This window comes from Camelus dromedarius, chromosome 22 (assembly GCF_036321535.1).
Source record: "Camelus dromedarius isolate mCamDro1 chromosome 22, mCamDro1.pat, whole genome shotgun sequence".
Classification (NCBI taxonomy): domain Eukaryota; kingdom Metazoa; phylum Chordata; class Mammalia; order Artiodactyla; family Camelidae; genus Camelus; species Camelus dromedarius.
Genome location: NC_087457.1, coordinates 24,247,715 through 24,262,211, shown reverse-complemented (window position 1 = coordinate 24,262,211; position 14,497 = coordinate 24,247,715). Strand labels below are relative to the sequence as shown.

At 36.8% G+C, this 14,497-nt stretch overlaps 1 protein-coding gene across 1 annotated transcript; it reads left to right on the top strand.

Annotated features, from left to right (window-relative positions):
• The first annotated feature begins 12,833 nt into the window (after nucleotides 1-12,833).
• On the top strand, nucleotides 12,834-13,932 carry ZFP42 (ZFP42 zinc finger protein). The gene has a single exon (XM_010995744.2). The coding sequence runs from the start codon at nucleotides 13,015-13,017 to the stop codon at nucleotides 13,930-13,932; it is 918 nt and encodes a 305-aa protein (XP_010994046.1). The 5' UTR covers nucleotides 12,834-13,014.
• Nucleotides 13,933-14,497: the final 565 nt, after the last annotated feature.

Here is a 14,497-nt window from a genome sequence, read left to right as displayed (position 1 = left end):
GCGATGCCAATGTTGTCGGTGGGTCTTAATTTGAGAAGCAAAAGAAGAGAATTTTTCAAGAGTTTTCTATAAAAGGGAGCAATGGAATGACATGGGTGAGCAAAGCAACCGGGGGGATGTGAGGTCAAAAGAATTATTTCTAGGATTCTCTTTACCACAGCAAGTGTGCTTTGAATGCAAATGGGAGTGATCCAAAATCAAGAGAAAAAAAATCAAAGATGAAGGAGCAAGGGGATAATTGTTGGAACAGTGTCCTTGAGCAGTCAAAAGAAAATGGCATCCAGTGATAAGTGAAGAGAAAGCTCTGAACAGAAGCACAGACAGTTCACCTGTGCTACCAACAGGGGATGCAAAGTTCCTGTGTATAGATGCAGATGAGGGGGATGGTGGAATGCATAGAGGTTCTCTTCAAATTGCTTTTATTTCTCAGTGCAGTAAGACAGCTGATGGGACTGGGGGTAAATGTTAGATAACTGAGGAAAAGAGGGGACACCGTGGAATAGTCGTGATGGGGGTAGGGGAAGGAGGGATGAACAGGCAGAGCACTGAGCATTTTTAGGGCAGAGAAACTACAATATATAATACTGTAACAGTGCATATATGTGAGTTATAGGGAGAGAGAAAAATCTGGAGAGAGATATGAGAAAAAAAGGGAAAAATTTATCCCATGGTGTGGGGTAGCAGGTGTGAAGAGAAAATAGAAAACTGGAATAATTGCCGCTGTCTGAGGGATACAGGTAAACAACAGCAGAATTTTGTGGATGAACCAGCCTATTTACCTAAAATGGAATATAGTCCAGGGTCAGTAGGCTTTTTCTATAAAGGTCCAGATAATAAATATTTTAGATTTTGTGTTAGTTACTCAACTCTATTGTTGGAATGCAAAAAGGAGCCATATTGAATAGGTAAACAAATGGTCACAGTTCTGTGCCGTTAACATTCTATTTATGATTACTGAACTTTAAACATCATGTAATCTTCAATGCCAGGAAATATTATTCTTCTTTTGATTTTTTTGTTCAATCATTTAAAAATGTAAAAACCTTTCTCAGCTCATGGTAGGCAGCAAGCCAGATTTGGACCATGTGCCATAGATGGATGAACTCTGGAATATTTTAATATGTAGACAGTAAAAGGGAAGAAGAGGTTGGAATCAGATTAGAGAAGGCTTCAAAAACATGCTAAAGACTTTGCTTTTTTTTTTTTTTTTTTTTTTGGCATGCTTGAGAACCTATCCAAAATTGTCATAGAGGCAAAAGATACTATTTCATCAGTGTTTCAGGAAAATAGTGGTTACAGTCACAATAATAGATTAAAAAGAAAAGAGATTGGCTGCAGAATGATGGTTTAGAAGTCTCGGCACTTAGGTAGAGGGGACTTAAATGCCCAGGCACCCCTTTGTTTGAGAAAGTATAAACCAGTCAATGTCATTAGAAATAATTAAAGTGGCAACATTGAGAGGATATTAAATATATAATTTTACTATCTCTCTGAATATACTGTAAAGAGAAAGGTATCAAATGAACCAAAAAAGCCAATCCAATTTCCTGAAACAGAACTGTGAAAAGAACTGCAGGCAGAGGAAACACGTGTAACACACAGAGACAGAAAGAAAAAAAAAAAAAGAATATTTAGGAAAATTAAAGAGATTTAACCCAATGAACTCAGACAGTAAGAATATGACGCAGGTAAAGAAATGGAGTGGGTATATATAAAGAGTTCAGAAAAAGGGGATTCAAGACTATGGTCCAAGATGGTACCAGAGCTAAAATTATTTTCTCTTTGGACTTGAAAATTATTTTCTATAATAATTTCTTAAAATACTTACCTCTCTTAAATTTTATGACTGACCCTTCTGAGTGAAACCCTAGGGTCAGGGAAAGGAGAATTCCTATACTGGAGGCTACATGCAATTATTACCCAGTAAGGCATGTCTGAGACCCATCCCCAGGCCCAAAGGACTCCTGGACTGGGTCAACAAGAAACACCTTCAGTCCCCTACCGTGGCAGTGGTTCCTTGGCTCCCTCTGTAGAAAAGTGAATGTATACCCAGAAAGCTCTGCCATGAGCATTTGTGTTCATCCAAGCAAGAAATCTCAGCAGAAGTGATGAAGCCTGATGAGTACCCTCTCCTTTGACCTTTGCTTTGCACAGGCTACACTTCCAAGTGGGGCCACTGAAATTTGGCCCTGGGTTGTCTCTCTCTTCTACCTGTACTCTCCTCCAGCACTGGGGCAGTTAACACCTTCTATAGCAAAAAGTATCATGAAGGAAATGGAGATACAATAGCATTTGAGGAAATTCATGGACACTGGCCCCTACCTATCACTGAAGCTGAGATCAGAAGGAAGCAAAAAATCAGGATTGTGCCAATCCAGCTCTCTGGCCTCTTCTTATAAAGGCACTAATCCCAACCATAAGGGCTCCACCGGCATGACCTAGTTATGTCCCAAAGGCCTGACCTCCAAATGCCATCACATCGGGGACTAGATTTCAACACAAAATTTTGGAGGAAGATATAGATCAGTCAGGTTACCTCACGTGTACAGGCCTGTTTCTGGGCCTTACTGTGTTACATTCTGTGCCTTTCTACCACTTTAACAAACTTTATTCAAAATTTTAAATGTTGCAAGTTAAAAAGACGGATGTAGCTAAAAAACTAATCCTTACATTTTATTCCTACTTCACCTTCTAGGGGATAGAACAGTAAAGTGTAATTGATGAAATGAGGACCTACACTGTCTAATTATATAAAGTAGGTCACCTAAACCAACTTGCCTTCTAGTACATTTGGGAGTTTTAGCTAAAAAAGAAAAGATAAAATATTGAAGTTCCAAATCAAAGATTGGTTGAATCACTTACATTTATGTCTTTACTTATTTTGATCCACTTCTATCCACATATGTAAACAAATTATTTAGAGCTGCATGTTTCAAACTTTTTTGGCCATGACAAAATGCTCACCAGTTGGTTCCAATATGTAGTTTGAACAACACGAATTTGATCTTAAAATTCCAAAAAACAAACAAAGCCAAAAATGACTATACATGGCTGTGTAGTATAGTGCTGACAACTATTTATTTTATACATTTTTCTTTGCCCAAATAAGTCAGAACCAGTATTATTTACAAGCTGACATTCATCATTTATTCTCACCATTTCAAAAATAATGCAAAGCAGTAACCAAATTGTTCTACCATTTCCCTGTTTAGAACAGACAGATCTTAAAAAGCCTGGGGCATCCAATGTGCCACAATGATTTTTACCTATACAGATGTGCATTTTATTGGTTTTTCTACTTACCACATTACAGATACAAAAAAAATCCTCTATAGGTAATGCTAAATCACTGATTATTATCAAATAGAATATACTCCTAAAAGCCAAGGTAATTCTAAATAGGGAGAGATAACATTGAATTTCCAAAAGAAAGGTTTCCTGAGAGGTAGTGATTCATGATTTGAGTCTTGAAAGAGGTAGAAGCCTGGAACCAGGGTAGGACTGAACTCTGTGTGAGCAGTGACGCTAAATAGGGTATTCCAACACAAAGATTAGATTTTCTGGGCTACAACTGGGATTAGATTGTGGAGCTTAAGGACTGTGCATTCACTAAGTCCTAAATACAAAATAGGACCTGGAATGGATCCTAGAGCAAATTTTTTAAAAAGGAGATTATTGGGAAAACCAGCAAAGTCCAAATAAAATCTGGAGTTTGGTTAATAGTATTGTACCAATGCTGATTTCTTCATTTTGCTAACTGTGCATTAGTCACATTAAGATGTTAACATCAAGGTAGGCTGTGTGAAGAGATGTATGAGAACTCTTTGTATTTATTATGTTTGCAACTCTTCCGTAAATCCAAAACCATCTCAAAATAAAAAAGAAGTTTAAAAAAATCATTCCATTGAGGCTGACTCATAAATTTTCATGGAAAAATGTGAGAAATTACCTAACGTAAGTTACATCAAGCACTGAAATTTTCTCCAGGTGAGCCCAATTTTAATCAATTCTTTAACAGGAAGGGAGGGTTTGTGGATAGTCTATTCTTAAGAGGAAGAAAGAGTGTTATGAAACTGCCAAATAATAACATCCAAGAATCATTGTCAAAGTCCAAGGAGAACATGTGGTCTAAAAAATAGCCTTTAGCTCCTGCACTGAGGCCCACTGCCGAATTCTCACAGAGAAAATGAAACATGATGATATTTATGTGGTTATAGCTTTCAGCTAAAGAGCATAAAGACTGTTGAAAATATAGATTTTGCTATAATTCTCATTCTGCTCAGTGTGAAGTACCAAACAGCTTCCATTCAGATTTTTTTTTTAACACAGAGTCCACCCTCATCCATTTGATGCCCCACTACATGCCCCACTCCCTCCACCCTCCACCGCCTGGTGAAGGTGATCAAATGGTACAAACTTCGAGTTACAAAATAAACAAGTCCTGGGGACGTAATGCTACCTATAGTTAATACCGTATTATATACATATTTGAAAGTTGCTAAGAAAATAGATCTAAAAAGTTCTATGGAAAAAGAAATCGTAACTTTGTGTGTTGATGGATGTTAACTAGGCTTATTGTGCTGATCATTTTGCAGTATATACATACATCAAATCATTACGTTGTGCACCTGAAACCAATATAATGTTATATGTTAACTATATCTCCATTCTAAAAAAATGCAGTCAAAATGTGCCCTAGAATGCCCTCATGAAAATCATACTCTACTAAAATATCAAATTCCAAGGAGAAACTGATACATTATTGACTGGCTGTTTTTATATGAAAACTCTAAATATACATTTTAAAAGCTCTTTAAACAATTGACTAAACTTGGAAAAATTAAGTTTACCTTTAAACTTTGTGTCAAGATAGCAAGACTTAAGTTCTAAACTCTGGCCCATAAACTAATACCTCTGTGGCTTTGAGTAAGGCATTTGTCATTACTGACTTACCATTTCCTTCTCCATAAAATGGGTAATAACAATTCATAAGCTTTCTATCCAGATCAAATAAGTATGTAAAAAAGCATTATAAATTACAGAAAATAATAATGCAAGAGGCTTTTTATGAAAGCTATAACCATGGAGTTTGTAAAATACCATAATATAATATAAAATGCTGTACCTCAAAGCATTAAGCACTCTCGAGTTCTAATTTGAGTTTAGCTACTTACCAGTGTATAAACTTTCTTTGTGCCTCAGAATTATCATCTTAATATACAAGTAAAATAATAGTAACATAATCATTTTATAAATTTGATATCAAAATAAAATGAGACAATGCATGTAAAACATTTAATTAACATTCCCTAAATCAAACAGAGACAGACTGAAGCTCCAGCAATGAAACACTGCCTTACACGTTTAAGGTTAATATGCATTGACTATATATGACACATGTTTTCTTAAAATATTCCATTCCCGTTGCTCTTGACATGAAGATCTAAAGTCTTACGTGACTACAAGGCCTGGTACTCTGGCACTGCACAACCCTCTTTGTCCCCTTCCTTTCACAGGTATTCCATCCACTGTCAGCTGACTCTGCATTCAGATCCCAGCAGCTCTAGGGAAATCTTCCTGAACTTCCTGATTCCATCACACTCTCCCATTACAGGCTCTCCTAACACCCAAAACCCACCCTTCATTGTGCTAATAATAGCTGCATTTTGATATTTACAAAGCATGATTATTTCATTGCCTTTATTTAAATTTTTGATATCTTGTTTATCATGAGTTTTTGCACTAGTTCTATTTTTTAAAAGACTGCATTACTACTAATCTTAATTACTGGATTTGGGGGGCACCCCTGAACTGTTTCTGCAGAAAACCAGAGACTTACTTGCTTCACCCTAGTTCTGGCCCTGCAATGTCAACCTGCAAATTCCAGGAGGCCAGAGATACAAATACCCAGGACCTAGAACAGTGGCCTGTCTGGGGGAGAAACTTAAATATGTGTGGACTGAATTAGGGCATATATGTAGTTTTTGAATTCTAAGCATTTTAAGGAAAATATTGGTTGGTATCACAGAAATAAATTGTCAAACTAAAAAACAATTTTTAAAACAGCCAAAATATTATTCATAAAAGAATTACTATGACTAAAATTCCAGAAATCAAAAAAAAACACTTATTTCTATCCACCACCCTCTTTGTATCAATTTCAAAAGGCAGCCCATTTTTGTTTCAGGGTTTAATTGGTTACCTAGCTCATTTTAGAGAAATTCAATTTCCCTTGAGCTGGGTTCATATGACAACAGATGAGTTCCTTCTTTTTGATTTGCTTTTTTTAGGGCCATGGAAAGGAAAGCTAAAACAAAATAAGAGCAAAAATAATTTACGTAAGAGGTGTAGTGTGAAATGTAAATTTGGATGTTCTAAACATGTAGTCTCCAGTTTACAAACAGACACAAACCAAGTGACTACACTGCGTCAGTGGTGGGGAAGGGGATTACTAACTAATCCGGTTCATTTTATGCACTATCTCAAATGCTAAGGGAGTGAAGACTAAAGGGTGTGGTCTGGTGAATGAGAGGCAAGAGTTAGATGAAAATAGATCTTTGGCTTTAGCTATGTGTGTATGTGTGTCTCTTTCTCTCTCTATGTCATCTATATTTAAATATATAATATATACATAATATGTTATATTTTGTTTATACATCATTATATGTATCATTTATATATATATAAATAATGATAATGTTTTATAGACAGAGAGAGAGGTTTAGAGAGAGACCTCCAGTGGGGAAAGGGACTTCCAATGACATTGCCATCATTCCATTTAAAGGCTTGGAAACAATGCTTTTCTCAGGATCCTCTGGCTCCTTGAAGTTGTATTTCCTATGGAAACCTAAAACACTTAACATTTTTATCACACACACAGAAAGTCTGGTTCAAGCCTGCTCTGAGAACTTGCTGTACAGTTTCAAGAGGCCATAGCAATGCACTGCAGAGAACAGGAGAGTAGTTTCTCACAATTCCTGTCTTCAGAAATTCACCAGCAAATAAAAATATTCTAAGGTAAGGAGCTAAGGGAGCTTTATGTAACTATGATAGCAAATGGACGGGGACCTGGTGTGCCTATCAGGGGGGATCAAGGACTAACACACAAAAATAGTTTAAATGTTTCCCACATTGGAAATGATCTTTTATTCTTCTCACTGGCATTTATTCCAAAGCAGACCAAAAAAAAAAAAAAAAAAAAGGAGTGGAGAACTGCTCCCAGATATATATGTGAATTGCAGGCAAGCAACAAGTGAAAATTTAAGAGGCTTTTAAACATTGATTTGGTTTTTGTTTTAATAGTCTGTATACTTATACGAACTATTAAACTTCACTAGACCATAGCCAAAGTGAGCACTGATTGACCGCTGCTTTCAAAGTGAGTTGTGTTACCTTTAGAGATATGAACAGTCACAAACAAACCACAAAACCTCACTTAAAACTTACCATTTTTTAAAAATACGTTAATCATTGTTAAGAACGTATTTTTTTCCTTAAATGACTAACTTGTACACGCCAAAACTTATTTTAAAAAAACTAAAAAAAAAAAAAAAAGAGATATGAACAGTCACATTAATGACTGGAAAAGAACAGCAGTAATAGGAGTTTTTCTGCGACTGGGGATAAGGTGAAATGGAGGTGTAGGTCCGGAGAAGATAAGAGAAAGCACAGGGGAAGGCGTGGTGCGCATTCCAGGCGACAAAAGCTGCCTCCACCAAAACTGATTTTCTTTCAGTGACATACACCTAACTGCTTAAATTTGACTACACCTGCGATCGTTTGGTCTGCAGACACTTAATGAGCGCTTACTTCATGCTAAACTGGACTATCGGGATTCAAAGAGGTTTGCTCTCCTCGTGGCGGAGGCGCAGTGACTGCGGTGCAGGGTCGGGAGGGGTCGCCTCTGCCCCTTCGGCTTTCGTTTGAAGGTGACCTGGCAGGCCCTGGCCGCCAACCCCACCTGGGCCCGGAGCAGAGCCACGCCCACCGCCACGCCCGCCGCTGCCTGACCCCTCGACCTTCAGAGGTTTGGGAGAGCCTTTCTCTGTGATCTATGTATGCAGAGTTGAAATGTAGGTGTAGCCTGACCACAGTGTGTCCATCAAAAGTAGGGTGGGTCCAACAGGCAGGGCGTAAAGCAGGGTCGATTTCAACGGCTGTCGGGAGCAAGAGTAGCAGTTTCTTCTAAGTTTTACCTTTGAAAGGAGGTGGAATAGGACACAGAGTGCATCGCATGGGTAAGTCTTGTTTCATGGAACTGCTTTATTCAACTATGGGAAAAGGGGTGTGTACTGAGTTCGCTACTTAGGACGTATTTTTAAGCGTGGATCCCGGTCAAAAAGATTTTGAAAACCGCGGATGAGCAGCGTTTTATCGTCCTAGAACCAGGTGGGGAGCGTGCGCTGGCCAGCCGACTTATAGATTTAGACTGCGTTCATCCACAGCTAGTTTGGGCCACTGGTCCCGAAATTTCAAAGCATAAAGGAGGAAAGTAAATACACTTTTAAGAAATCAGATGCTTGGTTGAAATTTCCCTGAAGTTGCTTTTTAAATTTGTGTTTCAAAAATTTGTATAAATACCGTCTTTCGTCGCTAGGTCTGTTTTATACTAAAATGTTTAAATTAATTTTTACAACGAGAGTAAACTTATCTTCCCTTTCTTCCCTCCTCAATTATCTGCCAAGGGCTCTACCATCCACCCAGTTACTTGAGCAAAAAAACAAAACAAACGAACAAACAAAAAAACTAGGACCATTCATTTATTCTAGATTCTTGTTTCTCTTAGCCCCTTTATCCAATCCCACAGCAAGTCTGGGAGATTCTATCTCCATTTTTCCTCTGTCTATCCATTTCTTCTCCACAGCCACCACATGCTCCAAACCACCATCCTTTTCCTAGATTACTGAATAGCCTAAGGGATATTTTTTCTGCTTTTACTCCTCTTTTCCTTGCTAATTCTTTCTTCACAAATCAGCCCAAGTAATCTCTTAACCTAAAACTGATCATGTTAATTTAATCTCCTTGTTTGAAAGAAACCCCTTAATAGTTTCCAATGGCTTGGGAATGAAATGCAAATGGACTCCCTCCTGCACCGACCTCAGCCTTATCTCGACCGATGAGGTCTTTGCTCACCATTTTGTATGATAAACAGGACTTTCTTTGCTGTCCAGAAAGTTAATGTACTTCCTGCTGCAGCTTGGAAGGACTCTTCTCGCATCTCCTGCAACTGGCTAATACTGTTCTTCTTTTTCAGGCCTCAATCTAATGCCTCCTTGAAGGCCTTTACATTCTTTTTAAAGACAGCCTCCCCCACTTTTCCTTTTATACTGTAATTGGTTTCATTTCATAGCATTTTTCTCAATGTGAAACGATTTTATTTACTACTTCATAAAAGCTCTTCGTTTATGTGCATTTATGTGCATCTATCTCACACAGATAAAAAGCTCCATGAAAACTAGGGATTTTGTATCTTTTCCGTTGCTCTAGGGTCAGCACCTAGAACAATGGTACTAAATATTTGCCGAATGAGTGAGTAAGTGATGCAACCTTGAAAGTACTAATAATAATGATGCAACCTTGGAATTACTTTTGTCACAACTTGAGAAATATAAATATATAGTATATAGTCTCACGCCATTAAGTAATTCATGTAACATCCAGATTTTGTCTTCATGCCAATGTTTCACCAGTACATTTTCCATGTGGTTATTTCCACCAACAGAAAATGTTCTTGTCATAGTAACAGACATGTTCTCACAATGAATTAACAGATTACCGTTTCAATTTTATACATCATTCTCACAAGCCTGCATATTGTGTGAGAAATGGCATAATTCTCAGAGATCTGACACATAAGAATCTAGCTTAGCAAGGTAAGGGCTGTGCTCGGACCTTGGTAAATTCATTAAGAAAATACTTCTTTCTCTCAACCCTGATATCACTGAGAGCCAACTTTTTGAAACTTCTGTCCTGTGTGTGTCTAACGCCCCAGATAATTTTCTAGTAAATTAATTTTATAGGATTTCTAAGTAAGATCTTGCCAGTATGATGACTAAATGCATATTCATCAATTCATTTCATTAGACAAATGTATTAAGTGCCAGGGCCTCTGAATGAAATGCAAAAGACTCTTGCTCTCTTAGAGTGTACAGTCTAGTAGGTAAGACAGATCTTAAATAATCAGAACCAAGAGGCTCTGATCAGTGTAAAATAGGGAGCTAGGAGAAGATTAACTTGGGGACCTAACAGAGATAAGAGTCAAGGGGAGTTTGCCCAAGAAAGCGGTGTTTAAGCAGAGACGTGAAATGTGGGTGGGAAGTAAAACTCTGCATGCACCACCTGTGCACATGCTCATATGGCAGTTTTTTTAATTCTATAGTTTGGTATTTATTCTGGGTTTTTTTTTTTCAATTGAAGCATAGCTGATGTACAGTAATTATGTAAGTTATAGGTGTACAATATGAGAGTGGGTAGTGTTTTGTCAAGAGGGAAGAGCATGGCACTTCATGGAAGGAGACTTTACTATGGCTGGAAATGAAACAGGAGAGCTGGAGATGGCAGGAGATAAGTTTGGAGGGAAAAGCCGAATCAAATCAAATTGCAAGTATTTTCAAGGACTAACTGAGGGAGGGAGTTATGGTGTTCTTTCCAACTGAAACTTTAGATCTATTTCTAGTGATTTTGTTCCAAAGGTGCTATATTCACTAATTCAAAATGGAATGAAAATTATTTTTTAGCTTTGAGAGCAAGATTTTGTTAGGCAAATAGTCCTCATACAGTCTCCCTGGTTTATTTCACCTTTATAAAGTTCAGAATAAAGATAACACTTGTACCATTAACGTATTATATATTAGGAATATAACATATATAAATAGCTTGAAAACATTTATAAATAGCCACATTTTAAAATAACCACCTAAAAGAATCATGCCATTTATTTTTGTAAAAAAAAATCATAGATTTTTATTAATATCAACAAATTATTAAATATTAAGTAATAATTCTATGTACTTATATATTATTTAATGAGAAATAAAATGTTGTTTATATAATAAATAAATATAATTATACTGATTCATTAATTAATAATTAAATAAAAACAAAGCATGCATTTTGATTGGTAAGAATTTTAAATGTGTCCTTAAACATTTGTCTGTATTCTGTGGAAATATTTGTATGTTATGTATGCAAATATTTAAGAAGACATTTAAAACTCTTCCCTGAGCAAGTTATATATAAATATTTGATTCACACTTATTTTAATACATACTTTATTCATATATAATACTAATTATATATTCATTTATATAATATATATAATGCTTAAGACATTTAAAACTTAGCAATTTATATATATCTTACATGTATCGTATTTCATTTAATATATACTTTATTTTATATATAATTGATATAGTATATGTTTATTTACATAGAATAGTGTTTAAGAAGACAGAAAAGTATGTTTTATTTCCATTCTATGTATTCTTTTTTTACCAAAAGTAAATGGCACAAAGTTTTGAGGTGATTTTTTTTGTTTGTTTTCATATTCTTTTTCATTATGTTATCTTGTAAGATATTGAATATAGTTCTCTGTGTTATACAGTATAAATTTGTTGTTTATCTATTTTATATATAGGGGTTAGTACCTGCAAATCTCGAACTCCCATTTTATCCCTTCCCAACCACTTCCCCCTTGAGGGGATATTTTTAAATATGACTATTTAAAAGTATTTTCATTTCACTACTTTTACATTTGCTCCTTTTTAAAAAGCATTTCATTTTTGTTCCTACAGCAGAACATCAGGACACTAAAATTCAGATCTTTTATAAGATACACAATTGTAACATTAAGCAAAAGACTCTTGAAAGAGTATAACACATTCACGCTGTAACTTTTCTAATACTATTTTTAGATTTTTAAGGAAAAGATCAAAAAACATTCAGGGCCAAATTCTCCTTGTGCCTTTATTTTAACTTGCATTCATGAAAGATGGGAATGCATAGATTTCATGTGGCTTATTCTGTGGATTCCCACTTTCTAGAACAAGGGTGGGCAAACAGCAGCTTGTGCACCACGTCTGCTGTGTATTGTTCACCCTCCGTTTACTGTCTGTGGCTGCTCTCACGCTACATGGCAGAGTTGAATAGCTGTGACACAGACCCACCCGTAGGGCTCACAAAGCTTAACTCCAGCTCTCTACAGAAAAAGTTTGCTGCCTTTGATCTAGAATAGTAGCCAGCACTCTGCAGGATCCAACATATATTTCTGGAATGAATGCAAAGGTAAAATAATAGTAGTACACATGAGTGATCAGCGTTTGCTCTGTGCCATGAACTGTGCTAAGCATTTTATACACATTATTTTAATTTGAATGTCACAACAGTGTTACAAAAGAAAATCGGCATATTTTGCTCCCTCACCGCCTTCAGGTTTTTAGTCAACTGCCACTACTGCCTCAGTCAAGGTTTGCCAGAGCTCCCTATTTAAGTTTGTAAACTCCTACTTTCTATCATTCCCTTGGCATATTCTATAGCACTTTGCCTTGTACATTACTTATTTATTTTGTATGCTCACAAGAGCATATACTCCATGAGGCACAGATTTTTAGTATGTCTATTCACTGATGTCTTAACCCATGAGTAACCTAGAGTAGGACTGGCACATAGTGAGTGCACAATAAATGGGAGGCAATCAATTAGGGAAGTCAGATAACTTGTGGGGATACCCCAGGTAAGAACTGGTAATGACCCATGTCTTATGTCACAGCTAATTCTCTTACTCTTGCAGAGTTTGTCACAGATATAAATGTAGTGATTCTGTTATTGGAAGTTGAGTTCTAGGCCATTTTTTGAGGACATTTCCTGACAATGGCTCTGATGTTGGAATGTACTTTACCTAATGGCTCCTATCTCCAAGCAGGTCTTTGCTGAAGACAACTCACCCACATCACTGCTGCCTGGAAGTGGTTGATCTATCCTGGTGCAAACCTTCAAGGAGGCAGCTAGCAGGACGACATGGACCAGCAACTGAAGAAAAGGGAAAAGACATGTGACCAGAAAAGCCTGGGTAGAAAAGCCATCAGTGACAGTAAGCCAAGGCCAGCCAAGTCACAGCCACCCCAGCAGGAACCTCCTGACACACCGTGGACCTTATGTGATGAGGATGTGTGCTATGAGACTAATTTTCAGGTTGTTGAAGGGGATTCCTTCTCCGACTGTTACATAGAATGCATAATAAGAGGTGAGTTTTCTGAACCTGTTGGGGAAGGGGACTCACTCCTTAAGTCCTTCGACTGCCTGAAAGAAGGATCAGAACAAGAGCTTTCTCAACAGGTTCTTACAGCGAGCTCACTCCTTGAATGTTCCTTGGAGTACATGAAAAAGGGGGCAAAACAAGAACTCCCTCAACAGATTGTTGGAGAAAATTCACTTCTTGAGTTTTCTGAGTACCTGACAGGCAAGAAACTTCCTGCTGGAGGAATACCAAGCGTTGACGTCTCAGATCCCAAACAGTTCACAGAGTGTACTAGAACGAAGCCAAGTACAAATAAAGAACATGATGCTTCAGAGAAAGTTGTGTGTCTTCAGAGTGGATGCACAAGAGAGTTCAAGGATAGAACTTCCATGAAAAATCATTTCCGCGTGCATAGTCCCCGAGATCACATATGTGCAGAATGTGGGAAAGCCTTCAAGGAGAGCACAAAACTAAAAAGACATTTTCTGGTTCATACTGGAGAGAAGCCGTTCCAGTGCACTTTTGAAGGGTGCGGAAAACGCTTTTCCCTGTCCTTCAATTTGCGTACCCACGTGCGCACCCACACTGGGGAGAAACCTTTTGTGTGTCCCTTTGAAGGCTGTCACAAAAGGTTTATTCAGTCAAGTAACATGAAAGCTCACCTCTTAACTCATGAAAAGAACAAAATGAGTCAGTGAAGGAAGATAGAACATAATCCTCAAACAGAACCAGCATGTGAACAAAAGGGGACTGGGGACACGTATGCCTCATTGATTATTGTTTCAGGAAACAAGTTTTAAATCAATATTTTCACCCTACAAGGCATTTTTTAATGTTACTAAGATGTTTCTATAGTGATATTGTTTTAAAACTTTGTGTACGTAATTATAATGTGCTTCCAATAGTAAGGTCTGTAATGAACTTACTTCAAAAGCATAATCCTTAATATACTACAAATTGGATTTTTGGATATGGGATTTAATATCACATTACTATAAATATGATATTAACTTTGGTTTTTAAGCTTATAGTTTCTAATTATTTAGCTTTTTTTCCTTTTAGGCATATACTTCATAATACATGTAATAATTCTACAGAATAAAACTTTTGCAGGAGATTGTCAATAAGTGAGTAAGTAGTTAAAATTTTTAAGTAAGTATATTGTTTAATCATTTTATTTTCTATCATTGTATCAAACTATATTGGAATCATAATAAACGTACATGGTTATTTGATAGTGTCAATCCATTTGAATCGATTTTA

Bases quoted from the DNA above. Each gene is read 5' to 3' on its own strand.
- ZFP42 (XM_010995744.2), top strand. From the start codon at position 13,015: ATGGACCAGCAACTGAAGAAAAGGGAAAAGACATGTGACCAGAAAAGC.